The 25,316-nt window shown below is 40.4% G+C and overlaps 2 protein-coding genes across 2 annotated transcripts; one reads left to right on the plus strand and one right to left on the minus strand.

Moving 5' to 3' along the window:
- The first annotated feature begins 361 nt into the window (after positions 1-361).
- Positions 362-14,695, plus strand: LOC128368587 (integrin alpha-6-like). The gene is made up of 25 exons (XM_053329434.1): positions 362-604; positions 5,430-5,557; positions 5,676-5,755; positions 6,475-6,736; positions 6,960-7,091; positions 7,202-7,415; positions 7,548-7,741; positions 7,857-7,954; positions 8,237-8,364; positions 8,445-8,534; positions 8,755-8,816; positions 9,203-9,360; positions 9,488-9,625; positions 9,743-9,855; positions 10,017-10,173; positions 10,267-10,344; positions 10,441-10,520; positions 11,191-11,265; positions 11,406-11,508; positions 12,218-12,388; positions 12,574-12,675; positions 12,787-12,897; positions 13,224-13,322; positions 13,552-13,677; positions 14,488-14,695. Exons 1-25 carry the CDS (start codon positions 429-431, stop codon positions 14,650-14,652), a joined length of 3,240 nt encoding a protein of 1,079 aa, XP_053185409.1. The 5' UTR covers positions 362-428; the 3' UTR covers positions 14,653-14,695.
- A 1,162-nt stretch (positions 14,696-15,857) lies between these two features.
- On the minus strand, positions 15,858-24,560 carry LOC128369612 (neurabin-1-like). The gene is made up of 18 exons (XM_053330690.1): positions 22,707-24,560; positions 22,011-22,143; positions 21,329-21,449; positions 21,138-21,242; positions 20,369-20,459; positions 20,120-20,275; positions 19,939-19,992; positions 19,306-19,406; positions 18,988-19,116; positions 18,716-18,812; positions 18,556-18,625; positions 18,214-18,344; positions 17,875-18,113; positions 17,615-17,680; positions 17,007-17,211; positions 16,707-16,805; positions 16,346-16,534; positions 15,858-16,112 (listed from the first exon to the last, which is right to left on the minus strand). The coding sequence occupies exons 1-18, from the start codon at positions 24,558-24,560 to the stop codon at positions 15,858-15,860; spliced, it is 4,095 nt and encodes a 1,364-aa protein (XP_053186665.1).
- Positions 24,561-25,316: the final 756 nt, after the last annotated feature.

The following is a 25,316-nucleotide window of genomic DNA, read 5'->3' on the forward strand; positions in this document are numbered from 1 at the left end:
GTTTACGCCTGTTTCCAAGGGAGTTTAACTGAAGCCTTTATTATAGTGTTTTTACTTAGAGATCTGCTGTCAGGAGCTGCCAGTGTAGCCTGAAGCTCTCTTTTTCTTTGGCTGCAAATGTGTTTTGACACAGCATCAAGCATCAGTGGCCCAGAAAGATTACTACTACTGTTTTGTGGAGAACAAACAGCTGACTAACAAGGCATTCATTTGGTTAATTTATATGTTCTATAAACTGGAATTCCAGATAATGTGAGGTGTGGTGGTGGGATGGTGAGTTTGTCAAGAGAGGCCGGTGGGAGGGGCTGCTCCAAGTAAAGTGGACAACATTCAACCCTCTAGCATTCAGTCAGTAGCACTCAGCTCCTCTTACACGGAGGACTCACCTTTCAACACTTTAAGGGAACTTTTGTACCAGGTTGTACCTCATGGAGGGCAGGATCACCTGTGGACTGTGGCTGCTTGTCTTTCTCTGTGGATGCGGACGACTGTCGGCTTTTAACCTGGACACCGACAATGTCCTGCGGAAGAACGGGGACCCTGACAGCTTATTCGGCTTCTCTCTCGCCATGCACCGGCAGCTTGATCCGGTGGATAAAAAAATGTAAGAGCTTTTCTCTCAAAATAATGTTTGGATACTGTTAAATTACTTCTGCGTCGCCCTTGGCTTGGAAACATGGGTTTTCATGTATTTAAAGTAACTTCACCAACCATGTGATTAAAATGTCACAGCAATAGAGACGACTGTAAGTGGATTGTTAGAGATGAGAATGAATAGGAAAAAAACATTTAAAAGCTACTTTTGAGGACCACAGTGACGACAGTGCAGACTTACGTAATCATTTGAGCTCAGGTATGTCGCAGGTACTTTCACAAAATCTCAGCCAGTCAAACCCTCAACCTCATAATATAATACAATGTCTTTATACACCTGCCGCGAATAAAACTCAGGGCCTGTTTCCTTGTTAATGTTTAATAAGTATTTCCTTCCAGGTTACTTATTTGTAAGCTTTTACTGGAAAGGTTTTGTACTCGTGCACGCTCCACTGCGCGCTCACATTCCTTTTTTCTTTTTCTTGTTTTGCTGACTTTGGCCCACTCGGGTTTATAAAGTTGGATGTACTTGTGTAGATTCATAGTCAGTGGTGGATAAATACACTAAAAATACCCCTTTATGCATTCAAAATGTTTCTCAAGTAAAAGTTAGAATAATGATAAGGCATGATATTTTACCATTTAACACAAAACGTTATCATATACATTTACATCAGTAAAATTAAATCATTTTATCTATAATTTTATCAACTATTAACAAAAAAAGATAAAAACACACACACACACACACACACACACACACACACACACACACACACACACACACACACATATATATATATAACACTAATATGTGATAGGCAAACATTGGCTAATAATATCAGCTGATTGATTAGTTAGGCTCTGGTAAAAAGTGCAATATTTCCCTCTGAACTGTAGAGTAGTGAAAATGTAAAGTAGAATAAAATGGAATACACAAGTAAAGTACAAGTACCTCAAATATTGATGTACAGTACTTGAGCAAATGTACATAGTTATGTTTCAAAGCATAATATAGAATAAAGTGCAGCTTTGTGGACTAATTCATTCAAAGTACCCTACAGTACCCCAGTTGTGTGTAGCAGGTATAAAAATCAATTCCTACCTTTGCTGCTGTTAAGTTCTTCTAAGTTTTTCTACACAGGAATGATCAATACAGAAGCTTTTCTCTCTTGTATTTATACAACTAATACCTAAAGGTCACCACATTGTGTTTACCACACTGTGAATCGTAAAGGCCCAGAGTGGTAAGCGTCACTGGGTTCCCCACAGAGGTTAAACATTGCTCTTAAACTTATTTACACACTCCTACTGCTGCTACACACACAAACACACACAAACACACACACACTCAGTGTCAGTTTGTGTCCTACTTTAAGGCTGTGTCTTAATGAAAGACACATGGTGATCAGCACGAGACTGAAGCCACCGCAAGTTCCCCCTACTCCAGGTTGTTAAATTAAATAGAAGCAAACAGAAGGTAGTTGGATTCTGTTAACTGAAAGAGATACCAGTGTAGATAAAGTGTAGTTGTTACTGTAGATGTCAAAACAATTAGTGAATAAAGCAATTACAAAATGTATTGGCAGCCATTTTGTTAATTGAGTCATTGTCAGAATAATATTTTGAGCAAAAGCGCCAAAAATCAGCTGTTTCCTGCTTTCTAAATGTGAAATATACTGGTTTTCTTTGTCCTCTATAACAGAACAACAACATCAATCTGTTGAATGTTTTTCCTAAATCTTATAATTTATCATAGATAACACTCAAACCATCGGGAGCATATATGTGTGTTCCATTATAATACACGTTTGAATGTGTGCTTGCATGTTTGAGCAGGAGGCCATGTTTGTTTTGTGAGCGATTTCGTACATACAGCTGTAACAGAGGTGGAATGGACTTGCCTGTGTCTCTCATTAAAGCATATGCATTCATGGATGTCTGTTAGGTGTGTTTTAATGGTGCTGATGCATGCTGTGGTGGAGCACTGAGGCGTTGCCTTGTTGTCAGTCATTTGGAAGAGTGTCATCCAGCTGAATGTACTACTTGATATATTCCTAACCTAAGGCAAAAAGTAGATAGAATAGAACAGACTTTCTTTTAACGTACATTGCAACAACACACAAATACTGAAGTAAGTGTTACCCCCTGTGTGTCTCCCCACAGCTGGATTTTCACAGTGAGTCATAGTCCTTTGCCAGCATTGCATGCCAGTTTGTGTGCAGTCTTTACTGTGTCTTTCATGCTCTGAAGGCATGAGTTTTACATGTAATGGCAGGTGAGTGCAGGAGCTGATGGAAACGTGTGTGTGCATGTGTGCCTGTGTGTTTTTGCATTAGTGTTTGTGTGTGGCATTCCCTGCCTGATGGAGCTGTCTGTATAATAAAATCTAAAGGGAAAAGTGCAAAATGCACAAATAGGGAGACGAGGGAGGAGAGGAGGAGACCATGTGAGAATTTAGGAAGTTTAAGCTCTTTGATCGAGTTTGAGAAATGTGTGGGAGAAAGTAAAGGCATGAGTCTGTGTTTCTGAGAAACAAAATGGCTCTGGAGAAAACAGATATAGAGATATAGAGAAACTATGAGAGAAAGAGAGCATGTTAGATTGAAATTTCAGTGTCATGCTGCGTCAAGTTCTCCAGGAACACTTGGGGAGATAGGAAGCGTGTGGAGTTTAGCATTGAAGTCAGCTTTGTGCTTGAGTTTAACTGGTCAGACATAGTCCTTTCTTACCTCTCTTCCCCTCAGTTACTTAAGGTTTCCCACATCAAAGAGCAAAGAAAAGAACTGGAAAAAAGAAAATAGGTGATGGCTGAAAGAATGCTGAGAGAAACATAAATCATTTTTACATCTGGGCACCAAACATGAGCCATTATTCAATCAGTCAGACTCTGCGGGCTTGATCCTGGCAGACAGTCAGAGAGAGAGAGAGAGAAGTTGGGTAACACATGACAGCAGTAGTTCTGGAGAAGTAACCATTTGGAGGTGAATAACTCCAGTTGATAGGGTGCCACTGGCTGTTGCCAAGCAACGGGCTCTGCCCTAGCAGGCAGGCAGTCGGTTCACTGCTGCAAAAAAAACAAAACAAACCACAACACACCTCTCTCTATAGGATCATTCCCTAATGGTCAGTGTGCGCTGATTGCTCTGTTATTCTGCCTGTCTGTCCCACTGTCTCTGCCAGTTTATGTGTTATAATAATGATGATAATAATAATGATGTGTAGCTATAAAGATAACTCTTGTCCATTGACATTAGTTTCCAATTCCCATTTTAAAAAGTTGTTATTGTTTGGATCATACGTAAGCAACTAGTCTACCTTACTGCTGTCTGAATAGTTACATATTTAATCAATAATAAGTAATATACTCCTAATAAGATGTGTTCCTTGTTATATAGTTGGTGTTTGTTCTGTTTGAGCACTAGTGTTGGTTGCATTCACCCCAAAGTTAACAGCTGAATAAGGCAGAGTATCACAATATGATTATGTAGAAGGAGGAACTATCCATTTTCTATGAATGCACCCCAAAACAAATGTATCCATTTCCCCAAGGCCAACTGGTGTGTCTTGGCAGAGCTCTTTCTATCCATTCCTTTGACTTCCTGTGTCTCCGAGCATGATGAGAGTGGAGATGTTCCCATCTGGGATCAGCTGTTTGTTATAAAAACCTCCCTATGCACTGATGACTCATTTGATTTAGACTCATTGCTGATGGATGTACAGGCTCCAACTTGAAATACATTTTCTCTTCAGTGCATGTAGAGGTGGAGAGTTGATTTGAGTCTCCAGTATCTTAAGTGTCATTCACTCCCCTCGTATTAGGAGAAAGACCAGATTGGACACTTAATGTGTGGGATAACGGAGGAAATTAAAGTGCTCTGGTTGTTGAAACAAGGCCATAACAGCATCATTACAAGACTATGAATGGGCAACATTTTTTAATTTTGGGTATGTCATATAAATTGATTTAATGCTCCTCCTTGCTAATCTTCATCACATGTGAAGTCAATATTCATGATGATTTACACTGTTTCAACAGCTTTTAAAGTCTTAAATCATCTCCTCTGTACAATTAGTGTTTCCAGTGTTAACTGTTGAGGCCAACATACTGTATAACATGCTGATCACATTAGGCCTCCTCTCTTTGTCAGTATGCCTCCGTAAATTCCCTCCCAGATGATGTGGATATCTAAGAATGCTTTGTGTTCCAGCTAAAAATGACTTTGCTTAATCTTATCTGGTTAAGACTGTGTGCTGTACGACATTAATTCTGGAGGTCATCAAACGAACAAAACAAACCAGAGAGCGATCAAGGAACATGTTGAGAGAGAGAGAAGGATGTATTAACAGTGTGTATCTCTGCTGGAAACCTCCACAGCATCCATTTAAAAGATGACATCCTTGACTTGTGTGATTTACAATGTAGGAAACTCTGGGAACTGGATGCCCATCATCAAGACTGGGTGTGGCATTTGCCCTTGTTCACAAAGGCAGCTTCTGTGTATGTGAGATAGAAAGCCTGGCTCAATCAACCACAGCAGGCGGTTGAAAGGGGTCTTTGATTCAGTTGGACCGTGAGGACATGGAACATCAGTTTAGTGGTGGCATTTGTGAGTGTGTGTGTGTGTGTGTGTGTGTGAGTGAGAGAGAGAGAGTTTGGCTGCTGTGTAACACAGTAGACTGGAATGTGTAACATAATGTGCAAGAGGAACTGCCAGAACACTTCTTATTCGGAGTCCTAGATGACAGAAGAATGTTACAGTTTGAGCGATGTGCATTTGATTGAGCTGCATATGATGTTTGGCTCAATAGATTCATGTGTGTGTCTCTTGCAGGCTGCTGGTTGGTGCCCCGAGAGCAAAGGCCTTGAACGGTCAGAAAGCTAAAGTGACAGGAGGACTCTACAGCTGTGATATGAGCTCCACATCCACTGGGTGCACCAGAATTGACTTTGACAATGACGGTGAGATATCCGCATATGCCTCCTTCTTTTTGGCTATTTCAGACAGTTTTTGTCCAAAATTTAGGTCACAATAACCTCATTGTGTCTATTTCTATCCCTGGCATCTGTCTCTATGTAGAGGATTTAACAAGAGAAAGCAAAGAGAACCAGTGGATGGGAGTGACAGTCAACAGTCAGGGGCCAGGAGGCAAGATTGTGGTAAGACTGTGTGTCTTTGTGTCTGACTGTGACCTTGAATGTGAACTTCAACTCGTAATTACAAACTTAACCGTCTACCTTTAAACCTACAGAAATGTATTATTAAATTTCTGTCAAGATCCCAACGTTTCCAAGAATATTGAATATTTCATGCTTGATTACAGAGGAATGTTCAACAGAATTTGAAAATTGTTCATGTCCCAGTTTCTCAGATGTGAACAGTTCAGTTAAATAACTACACAATGCAGCCTTCAATCAAGCAAATACAGACTATAAGAACTGCAGCTAATGAATAGGTTTATTGTTGATTAATCTGTTTTATTTTTCAATTAATTGTTTAGTCTCTAATATGTTGAAAATGTTGATAGCTTGTTTTGCCCATCCAAGCAGAAAAGCAACATTTTCTCACACACACAAAATCCTAGTACTGGGAAAAGAGTTGGACTTTTTGCTTGATAAATGACTGCAACAATTAATTGATTATCAAAAGTATTGTTAACTTTCTGTTGTTCAGTTAATCAGTACTCATTTAATTGTTTTAGCACAGTAGACTACACCGTATATGAGGTCAAACATAAGGAAACATATTAATCTTGCTTTTAAGCTACTAAAGTTGAAATTTATAGGGAACATTGAAGTTCAAGTCATTCAGTATTTATTAAGACAACTAAAATCATAACCTCAAATACCTCCGTTGTGTGTTTCTGTTCCCCTGGTAGACCTGTGCCCACCGGTACCAGCACAGAGCCAACGTGAACACACCCATCGAATCCCGTGACATTATTGGCCGTTGCTATGTGCTGAGTCAGGATTTGAAAATCTATCCCGATGTAAAAGAAGACGGTGGTAACTGGCATTTCTGTAAGGGGCGGCACAGAGGCCATGAGATGTTTGGCTCCTGCCAGCAAGGCCTCTCAGCCACATTTGACAAGGACTACCACTACTTCATCTTTGGAGCCCCTGGAGCATACAATTGGAAAGGTAGTTCATATGTGTGTTTGTGTGAGTCAGGTTCCCTGTTATTGGTGAAATCAATCTACTCTATGGTATTTATGTTGCTCATCTTTTATTGTTGGGTAATTTGCCAGTGATTTCAGTCATGTGTTTGACATTACTTGTCAATTAGGATTATTGTGTTATGAGTTTTGGATTCTTTAATTACAAGCCAGATTTCTCCCATCTAAGCTTTTCTTCTCCTTTTCAGGTGTGGTACGCTTGGAACAAAATAACGACACCTTGGTGGAGATGGGACATTATGATGACGGTCCTTTTGAGGTGGGAGATGAAAGTGATAAGAACCCCGACCTGGTTCCTGCTCCTCCCAACAGCTACCTGGGTATAAAGCTCATTCCTCAGCTTTGCTCTGGTTGTCATGAAGGGGCATGTTCCACTACATGTCCATCTTCTGACTACATGAAGAATGATCCCTTTATTTATTTCTCATAGGCTTCTCTCTGGACTCAGGGATGAGTCTGACCAAGAAAGGACAGCTGACAGTGGTGGCGGGAGCTCCAAGAGCAAACCACAGTGGAGCAGTGGTGCTGCTGAAGAAAGGCCTGGAGTCAAGCAAAATTCTACTGGAAGAGCACACCTTGGAAGGGGAGGGACTTGCATCATCTTTTGGCTATGATGTGGCTGTTCTGGATCTCAATGCGGATGGGTGGGTGAGGCAGAGAGTGTTACACACAACTTGAAACTGCTGCTTTGAAAAATGATATATTTATTGAAATTATTATGATCACGATTGTCATACTGTCATGTCATAATGTCATGTCACGTTGTTATTTTTTAGATGGCAGGACATCGTGGTGGGAGCACCTCAGTACTTTGAGAAGGATGGAGTAATTGGAGGAGCTGTCTACGTCTATGTTAACAAAGCTGGAAACTGGAAGAAAGTGGCACCCATCAAACTAGTAGGACCTCAGGACTCCATGTTTGGCCAGGCTGTGGAAAACCTGGGTGACATCAATCAGGATGGTTTTGAGGGTGAGGCTGCAGGACTTGTTACGTGTGCATATATGTTACAAAATGTATTACTGTCTGCTAGTCATTCTCAATATTGTACAACAACACTGGAAGTCACTATTCTTTTTTGTGACAGATTTTGCAGTTGGAGCTCCTTATGACGAGGATGGTGCAGGAACTGTGTTCATCTACCATGGATCACAGGAAGGACTCAAGTCTACAAAAGCTGCACAGGTACGTGGATAAACTGGTAGAATTGGTGAGAAAGGTGTGGAAAATTAGTGTGTTTTTTTCTCTGAACAATGTGTACATCTAAGAAACTGAAATTCAAATAACCTTGTCCTTTCAATAAAAAAAATTAAAAAATGTAGCAAGACGTTTGACCGCTGTGCTCAAACTATTAACAGCTTCAGCTAAATCAGTCTTTATTTTCAATTTGGGTTATCATTTTTATAATTATTTCAGTCCTTATTGCTTTTCTACAAATACTAAATATATGTTCCTTTTTTCCTTTAGGAATTATCCGGCAAGCCTTTAGGAGTGAAGCTGTTTGGTTACTCTCTGGCAGGCAACATGGACCTGGATAAGAACCTTTACCCCGACCTGGCTGTCGGATCCCTCTCCGACTCTGTCTTTGTCTACAGGTGAGTGTACTGGTCCATTTTACTCACTCTATATTTATCAACATTTTTATTGAGATACTCATCAAAATCTGTCCTCCCAGAGCCCGTCCAGTTATCAGCATCGAGAAGGTTATCCAGTTCACACCAAAAGAGATTGACCTGACGAAGAAAAACTGTGGAAAAAACTTCTGGTAAGTGTGTCTTTGGTATTACTGGTTTTATTAAATATGGATAATTTTATTTATAGGACAAGCTGATAAAAGATACAGTCTGTAAAGGTATTCAAATATTTAATCATTAAGCAGAACCATCATTTATTCGATTTTTGAGCATTTTTCATTTGTTGAAAAACTCAAATTCAAAACTATGCCAGTACTGTCTGATTGTGAATATACTGCATTGTGTCCCCAGCTTGGAAGTGAAGGCATGCTTTTCCTACACTGCCAACCCCAAGAGCTACTCTCCCAGACTGAGTAAGTTACAGCCAAGCTATCTTTTTCTTTAATAAACCAAAACTTCTTTAGAATTCAAGATTTAATATATTGTCATTTTCTTGTGTACTTGCTCATTTCTTCCAGCCCACAGCAGTGCATTACAACATAAAGGATAATAATCTAAATTTCCATTAAAAGTTGATTAAAACGTGAACGAACAGTTAGCAGCCGAGTGCATTAAAGTGCTTTTGGAGATAAAGTGCATGTCTCAGTTCTTTATCATGGTTTGTCTTTTGATACAGAGATACTTATAATATAGGAATAATGTGATAATAATAATGAAACACTGTAATGAAGAGGTTATAGCCTTGTGAAATGTTTTTTTATCCTCTGGTCTTTAATGTCTCTATCTCTGTTCCATCCAGCTGTGGCGTACAACCTTGAGGTGGACGCTGATCACAGGAAGAATGGTCTTAATCCCAGGGCGACCTTCACCTCAGATAATAGCTACATGTCCAAAGGGACCATAACTTTGGACACCAAAGGAACGGAAAAGTGTGTCATCCGTAAGCTTGCTGTACAGGTAGTTACTCCTTCGGGGATATTTCTCCCTTCTCTCTTGATTTTGAGGACACACATTTTTGTTGAAGTGCATTGTGGTTATAAGAATTGGGACACAGCTAACCGTATGTGATGATGTCATTCTACAGGATAATATTCGAGACAAGCTGCGTGGAATCGCTATCGATGCATCTGTGGAAATCCAGGGCGCCACACGTAAACGCAGACAGAGTTCAACTGCTCAACTGGAACCTGTCCTCGATGAAATTGAGCCAAAACGAGAGCTAGTACGTACAAATGAAGCCTAATGCATGAACACATTAAAGGATATATTTTGTAGACATGCAATTGACGTTTGTGCCCACTGTCTCTATGTAATTTCTTATGTCTTTATATGATCGTAGGTGAATTTCGTGAAGGAGGGTTGTGGCAAGGACAATGTTTGTCAGAGTAACTTGCAGGTGAAATATCGCTACGGCTACAGATCACCTGAAAAAGTCTTCTCTCCATTAGGATTGTAAGAGGACAAACACTCCTTTAAAAAAATAAATGTTAATAATTTTTGTTATGGTTTATTTCTCTTCATTCCTTATGTTACCATTACTACATTGCTTCTCTCACTGAGAAACATACACATGGTTATCAGCACTCAGGCTCATAACATCTGTCTGTTTAAAGGGAGAACGGCGTGCCTGTGATCTCACTCAGCGACCAGAAGGACATTGCTTTGGAGGTGACAGTAACCAATCTGATTGGAGATGATGCACATGAAGCAAAAGTGAACGCTTCCTTCCCATCTTCCCTCACGTACTCCGCGTATCGCAGTCCAACAGAAGTAAGTTTCTCTCTCACTCTCACAATCAGATACCAGTTTGTGGATCTGATGTTTATTCTAATTGTTTATTATTATTCTTGTTATTTATTCTAGGAGGTAACTTGCAGTGCCAATAAAGATGGTTCATCTGCCATGTGTGATCTTGGAAACCCCTTCAAACGCGGCTCAGAGGTCAGGAAAAAAAACAACAGTTTGACTCTGGCTACCTCCACCACATAACAAGTGTCATCAATAATATTTAAACATTGTGTGTTTGTGTGTATATAGGCAACCTTCTACATTATTCTGGGTACGTCACGTATCTCTCTTAACACTACTGAACTGGAGATTGATCTTCAGCTATTAACGTAAGTGAATCATTTTACTATTACTCATTCATTAATATTTATTGACACTTTTAGGTGTTAGGTGATCAATGTTTACATGAAGAATGGTGGCAATAACAATAATGATAACTTTGTAAAGCACCTTTCATACAGGAAATGCAGCTCAAAGAGCTTTACAACAAAATTAATTCCATACATCAAGTGCTTCACATTAAAAGGGCCTAAAAAAGCATAAAGCAATGGTAAATAAGAACAAAACAATCATTTTATAGATTTTTTTTTTAAAGAATTGCAGTAGTGCATCAGTGTGAAGATGACTGATAAGCAATCTGTCTGATATCTATGGGTAGTTTGTTCCATCTTTCAGCTATTGCTGTGAATCTCCAATAAACCAGTGGCAGATTATTGTGTGTTCTTGAAGGCAAATAATTAACAAAGGAGTTAGCTTGGTCCTAACCCGTTAATGGCTTTGTAAGTAAGGAGGAGGACCTTAAAGTTACATGAAGCCAGTGCAAAGCAGCTAAAACTGGACTAATGTGTTCTTTCCTCTTGCTTCTGATTAATAGCTGAGCATACTACAGATACAGCAGATAATCTCTTGACCATAATGAACTTATCTTAATTATGTATTAACATTTATAGTTTCCTAGCAGTATCTGAGTTGACCTGTGTGTAAAATCTCATCTGACAGGACCAGTGATCAGAAAATACTCCCTATCAAAGCAAAGGCAAAGGTGGCCATTGTGTTGCAGCTGTCTGTATCAGGGTACGAAACGCACACACACACACACACACACACACACATACACTAACACACACACACGCACACACAAACCGACACACATGCAAAAAACAAAAAGCTATCCACAGATTTATAATACTAACTGTTAATTTCTGTCCTTGCAGAATAGCCCAGCCATCTCAGGTCTACTTTACAGGGAAGGTCAAAGGAATGGATGCCATGAAGACTGAAAGTGACATTGGCAGTGCCATTACACACCAGTTCAGAGTGAGTAGAGAAAAACTCAATCAGAAAACATTCTTACCATGGGCCTGATTTACTAAGATCCCAAATAGTGGGTACTAAATTGTGTGTACGGTACAATAGATTGCATGTTTTGTTTGCGTACTTTTTGTTGGTGATCTACTAAGAATAACTTTGTAAATGAAAACAGGTGCAACAGGGTGGAGACAGCAGTATTTAAATGAGGGTTTCGAGCAGAAAGCTGCAAGCGCAAAATGAAATGTGATCAGGTTCTAGTGGAAGAGGTTAACAAATATATTGAGTTATAACAAAAACAAATATTACCAGAAAAAACGATATATGGGAGATTATTTGTGAGGAAGTCAATGCTGTTAGTAAAACCAAAATTATTAAAACAGGTGGAAAAACTCCGTCCTGTACGTATTCTGTCATTGTGCCTCCTTCTCCTCCCCTCCACAGTAACAGAAGTCATCTGAGCGCAGTTAGCGTCAGAAATAATACCTTCAGGTTTGGTAAATCACAATGCGTGGGCTAAATAACATATTTGCATTTTCTCCTCCCTGTATTGTCAACTTTACACACATTTATACACACGCAGACCTTTAGTAAATCAGGCCCCATGAGTGCTAGCTCTTTTCAGTAGTTTGAAAATTATCTCTCTATGCCTGTTCCTTGAAAATGTTTTAGATACAGTGGATAATCAAACCCATATCAACTCTGTCTTGATTCACAGATAATCAACCTGGGAAGGAAATTGACAGGTTTAGGCACCGCCACCCTTGACATTGAGTGGCCAAAGGAGACAACGGATGGAAAGTGGATGCTCTACCTGATGAAGATCAGCTCCACAGGCGTGCATCAGAACGAGTGCACTCCTAAGGCCGAGATCAACCCTCTCAATAAGGTCAGGGATGAAACATTGATGCAACACATTAAGGTGTAGTGGTGCCTTTCCCTGCAGGTGTACCTTTTGACTTGAAGTGGAAAAAAGCCAATTTTATGTCTGTTTTTTTTTTAAATTAATTTTGACAGATGAAAGCTGTGGGGGAGATATAATAGTTTTATGGGGGTTTTTTCTTTTCTTTTCAGGAAGCAAGTAACACCAGGACGAGAAGATCCACAGAAGACACCAAGGGAAATGAGGAGGGCTCTATTTCACGTTTACTTGACAAGAGGACATCTAAAACTCTGGTAACACCACTCTACCAAATTCTATTATATTCTGTTTTATTATATTTTATATGCATTTGACACATGTGAGAGAATCCAGTAGTGACTATGTGCTCTCTTCTTTGTGGACAGTCATGTGATAATGGGGCAAAGTGTGTGAAGATAAGGTGCCCCCTGCAGGGCCTCGACAGTAATGCAGTCTTCACTCTCAACTCTCGCCTCTGGAACAGCACCTTCATAGAGGTAACAGAGCAGATTGCTGGAAATTCTTTAGTTTTTCAAATGTTATATCAGTATTTGAGATAGGATTACAGTGTGGGATTGGGATTGAGATTTAGCTTCACTATTCTGGATGGGAAAAGAGAACACAATTTACAATACTTGTTGACAGGCTGAAATGATAATATACTGTAATTTGAAGAGGTTTTAAGTTTGAACCAGCTTTATATATAAAAAAATCACATCCATAAATTACCATGTCAAAGATCATTGCAGGAAGGTATGCATTTATTTGAGGAGCAGGAAAAGCAAATATTTCATCTTCTGATCTGATTTTTTTTTTTTAATAGGATTTCTCCAGTTTTCATCATTTGGAGGTGATAGTGAAGGCCTCTTTGCACGTTGATGGCACATCAAAGAACACAGTGCTGGAAAATGCTGAGACACAGGTAATGAAACACAAACAGACAAAATACTCTGTGATGGTACTGGAACCCACAGTATAAGAGGAGGTGATTATCAGTCACAAACAACTAAAAATCTGTGTGTGTTTAATATATACGTAGAGACAATGAATAATATATAAAAATTGTAGTTGATACTCTGATTGAGATTTTGTCTCACTGAACAGGCAGTTTTATGAGTACTGAATGAATGCCACTCTGTCATTTTCTCCAGGTGAGACTGACTGTGTTCCCAGAGAGGCGTGCAGCCCAGTATGGAGGAGTGCCATGGTGGATCATTGTGTTGTCCATCCTGTTAGGGCTGCTGTTGCTGGGCCTGCTGGCTTTCCTTCTCTGGAAGGTAAGAATAAAGGAATATGACCCTGTCCCAACTGTTAAAAAATGCACCTGATTGTAACTGAAGAAAAGAAAAGAAAAGAAAAAAACAAACTCTGCAGTTACACATAAAAAACAATTGCAAACATTTTCTAACAAATTGCCTCTCCTCAGTGTGGAGTCTTTGGGAAAAAGAATAAAGAGGACCCTTCAGAAAAAGAGAGGCTGACAACAAATGCGTAAAAAAGAGAGAGGGTAAATTTACCCGGCCTGCTATGAACGAGTGTAAAAGCGGCAAAATCTTTTTTCTCTCTCACTCTCTTTTGCTACAGAGGCACTGCTTTCTGGTATTGGGCACAAAGTGGGAAACTCACACTGTGACATGAATGCCGTTATTTAAGCTGACTGGTTATTTTTTGCAAAGATATTTTCACACATGATTATGTGTGGATTGTTACAGTGCATGGCCAAGGGGAGGTGATGCCTATGAAGCAATGACTGTCATTTAATGCTGTGAACTACAACATGGGGGCTGTTCTGCATCTGTCTGCTCTTGTTTCCATTTCTTGTTGCTATTGCACATATAGTCACTTAGTCTAAAGGTTTCTTTTTCTCTACATTAATAAACTGGTGTTAAAACATGTTTCCTTACTGTATAGAGGAACGCAGATGGCTTTCTACATCTTTTAATGGATTCACTGCATCTTGGTTCTCGCCTGTGAAAGAGGACGATGGCATTCGATGTCTCATCGACCTCTTTGCTTTCTCTGAGTGCCTTTAAATAGCTCCTTTCTGCAAGAAAATATTGATTTTGTTTTCCCTGTCTCTTTCGCAGTGTGGCTTTTTTAAGCGTGCCAAATATGAAGAGAAGGTTCCCAGTTACAATGCTGTTCGGATCAAACGTGAAGAGAGAGCTGTAAACCCTGGGAATGGTAAATGGGAAAATCTGGAAAAGAAGCCATGGATGACAACCTGGCATGACAATGAACATTATTCTTAACAGCCAACAAAATCTGACTCCATACAGATTCCTGTCACTGACCAACTCCTCACTGGTTTTACTGCCCTCTTTATGCACAACACAAAGAAAATCAGTTGTTAAAATTTTTTTTTGCCATACTAAATACTTGATTGGACATACTGCTTCAGGGGCTGATTTTAAAGACTGTATGAATCACTGGAAGGAGAGTTGCAGTATGGGAGAGGGTCCGGCGCAACTACTGTCTGTCAGATGTTTGGAGCTTGTTTTGTACATTTACTACGTTCAGTGTTGATTGGGTGAGGGAGGGTGGGAGTATGGGAGGGTTTCTACGTTTTTGTACATTTTTTTAATGTTTTGCAGAACTGTTTGTATTTATTCATTGTTTGGAGTACTTTCTGTTACGTGCTCTACAGGCCAAAGAGTCATGCAATGCTGACACGGGTGACTTTTTAAACTAAAATTTATTCAATTTCCCCAATTTGAAAGTCAAATTTTCATAATTTCTAAAATGCATCTGCCTTCATTTTTTATTTTTAAAAAAATCTAAATCAGTTTGTATCTTTCAAGCTCATGGTGCTCCTGGTTCTATAATATGGTGGAACTGCAACTTTAATTACAGTTGTCGAGCACTGAGTTTGTAAATACGAATCCTCTGCAGATTTTATGTGTTATTCACTGGCTGTAAAATAGTGAAAGTGAACAGAGAGTTTCTTTAATAAAACTTCTAAATGTTCTCCATGTGTTCTGTTTGTGACATTTTCATCCCAAGTTGAATGAGCGTTAAAGGCAACAGCAGAAAGTTTAAAACATTATTTATTAATACATAAAAAAAGCATTTACAGCAAATACTTGATTGCTTAAATCAGCAAATCATTCTTAAGATAATTTAAAGTTCATAATAAAAAAAAACATCACTGTAAAACAGTAGTGAATTGTCACATACTTTAAAACTTAAATATACAGAGAGAGATACATAATTGCTGTGAGTGTGAACTTTAGTGGTGGAGTCAACCTCTGCTCTGCTCTGAGGATCCATCTATCAATTTAACGGACCAGCGTTTTTCCAGATGTGGATGTTTTTAGGATGTGTGCAGTATATCTTGCTAACTAGAAATGGGTTCAAGTGTATTTTGTGTGTGTTGGACTGCAAACACACAGTCATGCTGGTGGCAATAAGACGACTAACAGAGGTGAAATGTCAAGTTGTGTCTCTGACGTCACTTCTATAGGAGTGACTCAGTCCTTACAGTTTTGCCACTACGCCCGGACTCCTTTCCCATTTTCTCTTCCATCATCACCATCATCCTCGCTTTCTCCTTTCCTTCACTCTCCTTGTCCGAAAATGCGTTCTTTTCTTTCTCCTTTTCCTCCTTCAGTCTCTTCTCTCTCCCCCTCTGTTCTTTTTCCTCCCTTTTCTTCATCTCCTTCAGCTTCTTCTTGAGGGCAGACCGGTCACTTTGATTGCACACCCCGAGAGCCTGACAACAGAGAGGAAAGAGAAATAGAGGAATATGCATATAAAGACAGGATAGATGGATGCTGTAATGTTTCAGGTTAATGGCCCTCTTTTTGTGCATTTTCATTACACTTGATTAAATACTGTTGGTAACTGTAGTTTAGAGAGCACTGACAAGTTTAAATGAAAAATGTCCTGCTCAAGAATTGGTCACAGTCCTTAAAAGAACCATCTTTAAAAGTTAAGTTTGCTCACCTTGAGTTTCTCACTGTCCATGTTTAGCAGCTGTGTCCCATCCACACCTTTAGCGGCAAACTCAGCCGTGTATTGATCCATGTTCATGGCAATCAGCCACAGACACACCTGCTGGTTGGTCCACTCCAAGGCAGGTCGACTTTGCCATTGGTTGTTGTTATTAGTGGGAACTGGGTCATCATCCAAGGTCTACCAGTACACCAGAGACAGTGGAGAGTAGTGGCGTGGAGAGAAAAGTAGGAAAGAAATGGGAAGAAACTGTGATTAAAGAAGAGAGTAGGCTAGGGATAAAAAAATATTGGACATGAAGTGCTCCATGGGAAAGGAAGGCAGGAAAAAAGGAAGGGAAGGACAGACTCACCTCAGTGGAAGAAAAGGTGAAATTGTGGGAATGCCCAGAGAGGGAGTGATCAGAGACAAGACCCACCATGCTGGAGCTTTCCATTGGAGAGCCAATACTCTGGAACCAACAGAAATAAAACTTGCTGCCTATGTACTTCACATCTGTTCCTCAACCATGCATGTGTGTTACTTTTAAATATGATTTCTGTTTGTATGCCATATGTAGAACAGAATATTATATCAGGGGGTTGGGGATAGAAGAGAAGGATGACATGCCATGTGTGCATATGATTGCAGTACAGAAACTTTTTTTTTTTACCTGATCTCGTCTACCTGTAGTGGTCAGGTATGGCAAACTGCTGCTGGACACAGACCGAAGCCTCTCTCTGCCTCTCTCCCCTTCCTCTTCTTTTTCCCTACTTCGCTCTCCAAACCAGGGAAACGGCAAGCAAGAAGGCATGGAGTTGATTGAACCTGATGGAGAAACTCCAGCTGGCTCATGCACCAGATCACCACAAGATCCCCTGGGAAACGATGAGATTAAATATTATGAGGTGTGATAGTGTGCAAGTTAACACCTCAGGGAACTGATGAATTCCATTGATATAGCACTAATAAGAAATAACATAGTGTGGGTGTCTTTATGGGGATGTTTTCCATTTGATGGATGAACATTTTATATTATCTTACCCATTCTTTTCTTATGGCCCTAATATTTGACTGGAAACCCTAAAAAAGGTCTAACAATGTTTATTAAACCACTCAAAATTCTATGAAAGTGATGATCAGTAATTTTATATGTTCAAAATGTGTGGATGAAAGACACAATATTTATGATGTATGAAAGTTGTAAATCAGTCAGATTTGATCTGAACACTGGAGAAAGGTTAAGTTTTTTGTTTTTGTGTAAATGTTACTTTATCACACCTGTTATTAGTGGACCTTCTGCTGTGTTTCTGGCTTCTCCTTTTGTTGAGAGACTTGCGAAGGCCACTGGAAGAGTAACAGATTATTGTCATTAAACAAATCAGGATAAAAAAGATGCCACAAGTAAAGTTGTCAGACCATCCCCCCCCCCTAAACCAGTCACTTGGGCAGGAAACCAACAAAGTATTATGGCTCACAAGGAATAAGACTGACAAATGTTTCAAAATCCAAAGCAAAAGGAAGAGCCAGAGACGCTGCACCTGAAGTCTGGAAATTTCCTTCTGGATTTTCTGGATGCTGACGACTTGCATGGCGAGGGAGTGACAGTGTCAGTGATGTTGTTCGGAGGTGTAAAGATGAAGGAGGTGGGAGCATGAGGACTGAGGGCTGAGATAGAGGAGCTACTACAGTGGTCACTTTTGCTGCTCCTTCGTAACATCCCTACCACTGCAGAGGCAGAAAATGTTTGACTCCCCTGTAGTTTCTGGACTTCATCATCCTGAAGCAACAGAGGACATGTATGTGTAAGGTTGCACAGTCAAAAACAGCTCAAATTAACTATTGTGAGTAAAATTGTGATTTTCCTCTCTGCCACTGACCTGTCTTCTAAAGCTCTCTCTGAGTTTGTCTCGTGAGGGCGGGTGGCGCTTGGATTTCTGGGCCAGCTGAGCTCTGGCTATGTGAGCACTGGAGTCTAGACGTCCTGTATCAGGAACTGGAATATTCCATTCTGGACAAGTGCACATGCAATTCATTTTGCTCAGTCAAAAAGCATATTTTTGCTCAAGAAGTTTGAAAAAAGTTAAAACAACAGAAAGTGCTGGCTCTATAAAATATAATTTGGTGTAAAAATATACTTTTAACTGGCCTGCGGCAACACATATTCAAGGAGAGACACAATGCCATACAACAGTATCCTTTACGGTAACATAGCTGCTTACCTGTGACCGGAGTGTCCACAGAGTGGTTCTTGCTCTCAGGTTCTGGCACATTTCTCTCAAACTGTGCTAGCTGTCATGAATAGTGTGAAATAGTGACTACAGAGAAATGGCAGGTTCACTGAAGTACATCCAAGCAGGTTTGAGAGAAGTGACGTCTCACCTGGATTTGCAGTCTTTCAACAGTCTCTCTGTGCTCCTTATCTCTCTCCTCCATTTCTCTCCTCAGTTCTGCTTCTCTTTTCACCCTCTCCTCCTCTCTGAAGAAACCAAGCACATATTTGAAACGTTTAATTCAAACCTTGAGGGGAAAAGAGGTACTCTTGCACATTCACAATTCACAATTAATTTTAAGTCCTTTAACTGCATTCAAAATAGACTCAGTAATTTTTTTCCCCACTCTTAATAGAGTTTTGGGATGGGTTCAATAAATACCTGCTCTGGTATTCTCTGACCAGTCTCTTGGCCTTGCTGTATTTGATCTCCAGGCTTTCTGATTGGCTCTGGGCATCAGCCAGTCGCTGGCTCACAACCCTGCAAAGCGTCTGGGCCTCCTGCCAATACCTGATTAACGGAGGGGGGGTCATTAACACCGTCTTAACCAGCATTATCATCTTCAGAGTAAATGTCAGAATTATTATCCATTTGCAAGTGTTAGACTCCTTATGCAAGATCTGTATCTACATGGTACATTGTGTTCTATGATGTATGCCGCTGAAAAATGATAAACACACAGTCTATATAGTATCGTACTTGTCAAGTTTATCAGCTTTGTCTTCTCCATCCTCCACTCTTTGCTCCAGCTCCACCTTCAGGGTCTCCCAACATGCTTGATGCTCCTCCCATGCCTTTAACTGTGAAACACAGAGCAATATATAATGTTGTTTCTTGTGTGGATGCATATCTGAATCACATGGTATGTCATACACACAGGGGGGAAGAAATGCTCTCATGTTGTTACATCATAGATGTCAAAAACTATTCTTAGATTTGGAGAAACTGTAAAAACTATTCTTAGCATTGCTGAAACTATATACTTCTTAAATCCTCTCTCTTCTAGGAGTGTTGATACATCAAACAAAGTATTCACAGATCCAACACAGTTGGATAGAAGAAAGCCAGATTGTCGACTGAAAGGCTTTCGCCAACCCAGTTATGTCACAGCGGTGATTACTTCAAGGCAAAGGCAGTGAGCAAGGCTGACGTGGAGAAGTGTTGGAACAAGGCCCATGTCCTAATAACTCCACACCAAGCCATCTCATACACAGTTAAATGGGTCAGACTGTTCCAAATGTGGATGCAAAGCCAGTGTATTAAAGTGAGCATCGCAGTTATTGGTTCGCATATATGTGTGAGTGAGATTTCAATCTCAGCTAAGTGACCTACCTTTTCTCTAGTGCGTTGAAGCTGCGCTCCTCTGCTTCGTAGTTTCGACTGGAGCTATAAAGACAGAAAGAATGGAAAAGCAGACATAATGTAGAGATATTTTTCTGATGCAGTGCTCCATTTAATTTAATACTGGCCTGATATTTGACAGTATTTTTCGTGTGTGCTGTATGTAAAGTACCTGCTGGTATCTGAGGCAGATCTGGTAGTTGTCCAGACTGGAAAGTATGGACACATCCTCCTCTTCATCTTCTTCCTCTTCTTCATCTATTTCATCTATTGAGCCTCTCTCTGACATGCTACAGTCAGTGTCTTCATCTCCACTCATCCTCTCTCGCTGTCACATTCAGAAATACACACAATAACAGTGCAGTGCAATCAAACCGTGTAGAATTCTTAACAGGACTAACTCTTGTTTTAGAAAACACACCTTTCTGGATGTTTTATCCATTTCCAGGCTTTCATTGATTAGTCGCGCCACCTCACTCTCCACCCCCTCCTTCTCTCGTCCAACTAAAAACCTGCGGCAAAGGAGAGAAATCACTAAAAACTACTCAAAGCAATCATCACCTCCCATGAAATATGCACAGATTTTGTTGTTGGAATATATTATAATGATTGCATATCAATGGAGTTGCAAGAATGGGCTGTTTTGAAAACTCCCCACAGACATTCCTGATAGTCAAAAATTTTGAAGTGCTGATGAGAAGCATCACATTCACATTCATTTGCTAGAATGCCTATTACCAAGGCAGAAAAAGCTCATGTGGATGTCATGAAATGGATGTATATGTTGTCATTTCTAGCATTAAAAAGTGGCTGATTAACATCCAAATCTCAAATGTCGTATGTTAAATTATTTACCACGGAAAAATAAATGGGATATAATAACTATCTGAAGGTCATTTGAAGCATACATAATGTGTAGGCTAAAAACATGCAAATCCACAGTTTTGGTCCTTTCAAAAACAACATCTGGGGGTGAAAAATACATTAATTTCACATCTTAATCCATCTTATAACTTCAGTTTTGAAACAAACCTGAAATATCAAATACCAGGCCAAAAATGCAATATAATACTTTGCCTCCAAATCACCAGTGGTGAAGAACTACATACACCTCCATCTCCGTAGCAACACATACATAGTGAGAAAGACAAAGCAGTACACCCAAACAGAACTGAAACATGGTGACTTACTTGACGAGGCCCGATGTATTCTTGAGGACTGTGGCTGCAAACAGCTGGGACACTCCAACCAAACTCACCCCATCTACCTCCACGATCTGGTCATTCACCTGAATCCTAACACAAAAAGACAAAACAGACCTTTCTGACTTTGAAACCACACTAAGTCTCTTTAACATAAAGTCCATGTTGAACTGATGTACCTTCCATCCTTCTGTGTTGCTCCTCCTTCAGTAACTGTCTTAACGAAGATTCCCAGTTTTTCCAGGCCCTGGTCAGCCCCTACACCCATTCCTATGATACTGATGCCCAGACCTTCCTCCTCTAGAAAGGAAGAAACAATAGGAATTCAAATTCACATTAACAACAATGACAACATGATGATAATGCTGTTCTTTAAGTTATTATGTGTCATGCTTGTATTACATCTTGACATTTAGACCCACTGAATTGTCTGGTTTAGATTTTAAGGCTGTCTTAACAATACAAATTTGACAAAGACACAGTATCAGGCAGTTATCAGACAAAGTATTTTAAGATATCCAAGTTTCAATTGAGTGTTTGTTGCATTTTAAAATGGTATTTGTATTAATTGCATTCGTGTTTTGTGTCTATCTGACCAGGGACTGCAGATGGAAATTACCTAGTAGCTCTTGTCCTTGTTTTTTTTTAAATAATGTTAAATTATGTACATGTTCCCTGGCAAATACATTTTATAAACTTAATTAAATGGATGTGGTGACATAACTGACCTAATAGATTTCCTATGAATCTATTAGGTCAGTTACATAGTTTATTTTCTTTTTGGCTTTAGGAAATTTACTCTGACATGCAAATAGATACCAAACACACAAAAGAAGCAGACAGACAGATGTAGATACGTACCCTTTTCTATTTCCACTGAAAAAACATTCATCCTGTCCACCCTCTTCTCCAGCTCATACTCAGCCGAGGCGGACACAGGGTCAATACTGTCATTGTGTCTGTCGTACTCTGCATTAGAATAGGTGTTGAACACCTGAAAGACAACAGTCAACATACATTTAAACAGCCTCATACTGTTTTAATTCTTATTGATCATTGGTACATATGTTCACCATATTGCAGACTGTAAAGAGAGCTATCTGCAGCTATTGACACAACAAGATGCTGTTTATGTTGGCAAATCTGTCAGTGACAGTGTGTGAGAGTCAGAGAGAGAGGGAGAGATTCAAGAAGTGCAGAGGGGGCTTTGCAACACTTGAACAAACTGTGCAAGCATAATCACAGGCTTGGAAAAAAAAAAATCTGAATGTAAACTCACAAAATCCACATCAATTAGTGTTTCTACGCTGACCACAAGAATAGTTTTGTTAAGGCTTGAGCCACATTAATACTATACATACCACAGGAGTGTTTGTATTTTAAAAAGGCAGCTCTGAAGGGAGTGCTGACAGAATGAAGCATGTGGGATCTTGCCTATTCTCCTCTAATGGATCAGAAACATGGCCCCCGGGCTAACATATACATTCACACACCAGCTGGAACTGACAGATACACAAATTCAAAATTGTGTGTTATTTCTCTTAAAGATTTCCTTACCTTGATCGGTGCCGAGGTGAACCTGACCTTTCTGTTCCGAGCTTTTCCTGTATCTTCATCTTCATCCTGATCAGCTAGTTCAGGAATACCGGGAATTTCCTCGTATTTGCAGAAAAGCTGATTCCCTCTATGCAGACTGTTTTCCATGTCCTGTCTTTGTGATGTTGGATGTTCTGGATGAGATCGGGCCTCCTGGTCGTCCTCATCCCCAGAGATAACTACAGATTCATTTTGGCCCTCTTTATTCCCGTTTTCATCATCTTTCCCCTTAGCCACACTGGCATGTTCTGTCTGAAACTCAGATGTAGGACCTGCTTCTTTCCCCTCTTGACTTTGTCTGCACCCTGTTTCCCCACCTTTCCCCTCACAGTTTGACTCAAGTTCTTTATCAACATCCTCTTCTTGAGTAATACCTCTCTCTCTCTTTCCAGTGCTTTCTTCCACCACTTCATCCATCTTATCCTTTCTGTTTCCCCCGTCCTCTCTTGACTCCTCAGCCCATGTGATGAACTGTCTTTTCTGCTCCTCCCTTTCGTGCTCCCACTGTTCATTCACCTGCTGATACTTGTCTCTTTCTTCTTCCTCGTCATCTTTACTCACCACTTCACATGGCATGCTGTTGATTAACTCCTTCTGGTGTTCTTCTCGGGGAACAACAGGTCTTTTTTCTCCTGCTTTTTGCTCCACTCTGTTGTTTTCCACCATGCAAGGATGAAGAGGCACTTCATATCCTGGTACTGTTTCCACACTGACTTCTTCAAAAACTTCATCCACAAGGTCCGGCATTCTTTCTGCTGTGTTTTTGTCCATGCGCTTCACCCCCTCATCCTTAGGCCAGTTTTGCTCTCCTTTGTGCTCCTTTTCTTCTTCATTCTCATCGCTTTCCGATGACTCGTTCTTCACGTCCACTAGCTCTGCCCTCACTGGTTCCTCAGGGGTCAAGCAGGGGCCAGGAGAAGCTCTCTCTTCCTCTGTTTGTGTTACTTCCTCACCTCGTAATACTGTGGTTTGACCATGTTCATCAATATAGGAAGATTTGTTGGATGCTCCACTGGGGCCATCTGATACAAGAGATTTAGGATGCCTTGTCAGTGAGGCCTGTGCAGGAGGCTTTGGAGAGGACATATTTATGAGGGGTGGGTTTATGGATTTGTCTTCATCTAAGCCACCCTCCACTGTGTGCCTCCCTTCTCCACCTAACTCTTCCTCGTTTTCATCTGCTATTTCCTTGCTTCCTTTGCAAGCTATACCTTTTGAAACCTGCCCTTCACCACCTCCAACCTCCATCACCTTGGTCTCAAACAACCTGCGGGTCACAGAGAACTTTTGAGCCAGTGCAGCTCTGTCAATATCTGTAATCTCCTCTGATCTGGACAGTTTATCTTGCAGAGAGGATTCTGGGGTGGACATGCTGGCCACAGTGTTCAGAACAGATGAGGAACTTGTGGCCGAATGTTTGGATCTAGAGAAAGGTGAAGTTTGGAGCTGCAGGCTAGGAAGTTGAGAAGAAACCAGGGGTGTGGATCCAGAAGTCTGGACCACTGGACAACTGTCTTGTTTCTGCTGCTGGCTGTCCATTTGGAGGAAGATGTTGTCTCTGATTTTGGTCCCTCTGGTGCTGTGGACTCTCCCTCTGCTGCCTGTGCTGCTGGTGGTGGTGTGGGACATCATGGGATCTGACAAGCTAGATTGCAGCCTGGCATGTTTCACAGCAGAGCACTGGGCCCCAGCACATTTAGTCCCTGGTTGAAGACTGGTCCCGGTGTCAAATGAGCATTTGATAGCATGGAAATCACTCTTGTAGGTTATCCTGTGAGGAGAGGCACTCCTGCCTTTGTTGTCCGTCCGCATCATTTGGGAATGGAAGTTCTCCAAAGTGAGAAAAAACTGTAGAGGAACTGAGGGAGAACCTTATTACAGGTAATGAAAGCACCTGGTCAAGTGATGAGCAAGTAGATATATCAAGGCTTAATGTTGAGGATTTACTGGTACAGTGGAATGGTAGCAGAAATAAGGCAAGGGATATGCTGGAAAGTAGAGCTGGTGTTTTAAGAGGTTACTACTGCATTTGTTGGTGACAGGAGACTGATAAAGGCAGGTTCTTGGTCTGTAAACCAGTCTTCAGTTAGCCTTCTAAAACGCATTCTCCATCCCCACGGTAAAAGTCTCCTGTTTCGAAAAAAAGGTACAATATTAGGCCACGTTAATTGAGAGAAACTGGCACAATCCAGGACATCATTAAAGCAATAACGCCTGAGACAAACTATCAAGTCGGTTACTCATGACTTTAAAACACAATTTTCAGGCTAAGTACTCACTGATCAATTGGAAGATAAGCGATTTTCGGCTCCCCCAAAAAACGTAGACACTTGGCGTCTTCGTTACACACCGAGTCCACGCAGGTATTTTACAATTAACTCCTCTGCTGCTTTCACGTGCTGTAAGACATTAAATGCATTGAGAACACACGCAAAATGGAAAATACTCATTCTTAACCACCCATTTGAAATCAGAGTGAGTGTGGTTTAGTTTCTACTGCTCTTAATGTTTTGGCATTATATACAGTGCACATCAGGTAAGAAGGAACAAACGAAAGCCAATATTAGGCAC

Source organism: Scomber japonicus, chromosome 12 (genome assembly GCF_027409825.1).
Source record: "Scomber japonicus isolate fScoJap1 chromosome 12, fScoJap1.pri, whole genome shotgun sequence".
Taxonomy (NCBI): domain Eukaryota; kingdom Metazoa; phylum Chordata; class Actinopteri; order Scombriformes; family Scombridae; genus Scomber; species Scomber japonicus.

Coding starts and splice junctions, on each gene's coding strand:
- LOC128369612 (XM_053330690.1), bottom strand. CDS start 24,560: ATGATGCGGACGGACAACAAAGGCAGGAGTGCCTCTCCTCACAGGATA. Junction 18,626..18,715: donor TTGAAAGACTGCAAATCCAG/GTGAGACGTCAC, acceptor TATTCATGACAG/CTAGCACAGTTTGAGAGAAA. Junction 17,212..17,614: donor AGAAGGTCCACTAATAACAG/GTGTGATAAAGT, acceptor ATCGTTTCCCAG/GGGATCTTGTGGTGATCTGG.
- LOC128368587 (XM_053329434.1), top strand. CDS start 429: ATGGAGGGCAGGATCACCTGTGGACTGTGGCTGCTTGTCTTTCTCTGT. Junction 9,361..9,487: donor TCCGTAAGCTTGCTGTACAG/GTAGTTACTCCT, acceptor GTCATTCTACAG/GATAATATTCGAGACAAGCT. Junction 9,856..10,016: donor GTCTTCTCTCCATTAGGATT/GTAAGAGGACAA, acceptor GTCTGTTTAAAG/GGAGAACGGCGTGCCTGTGA.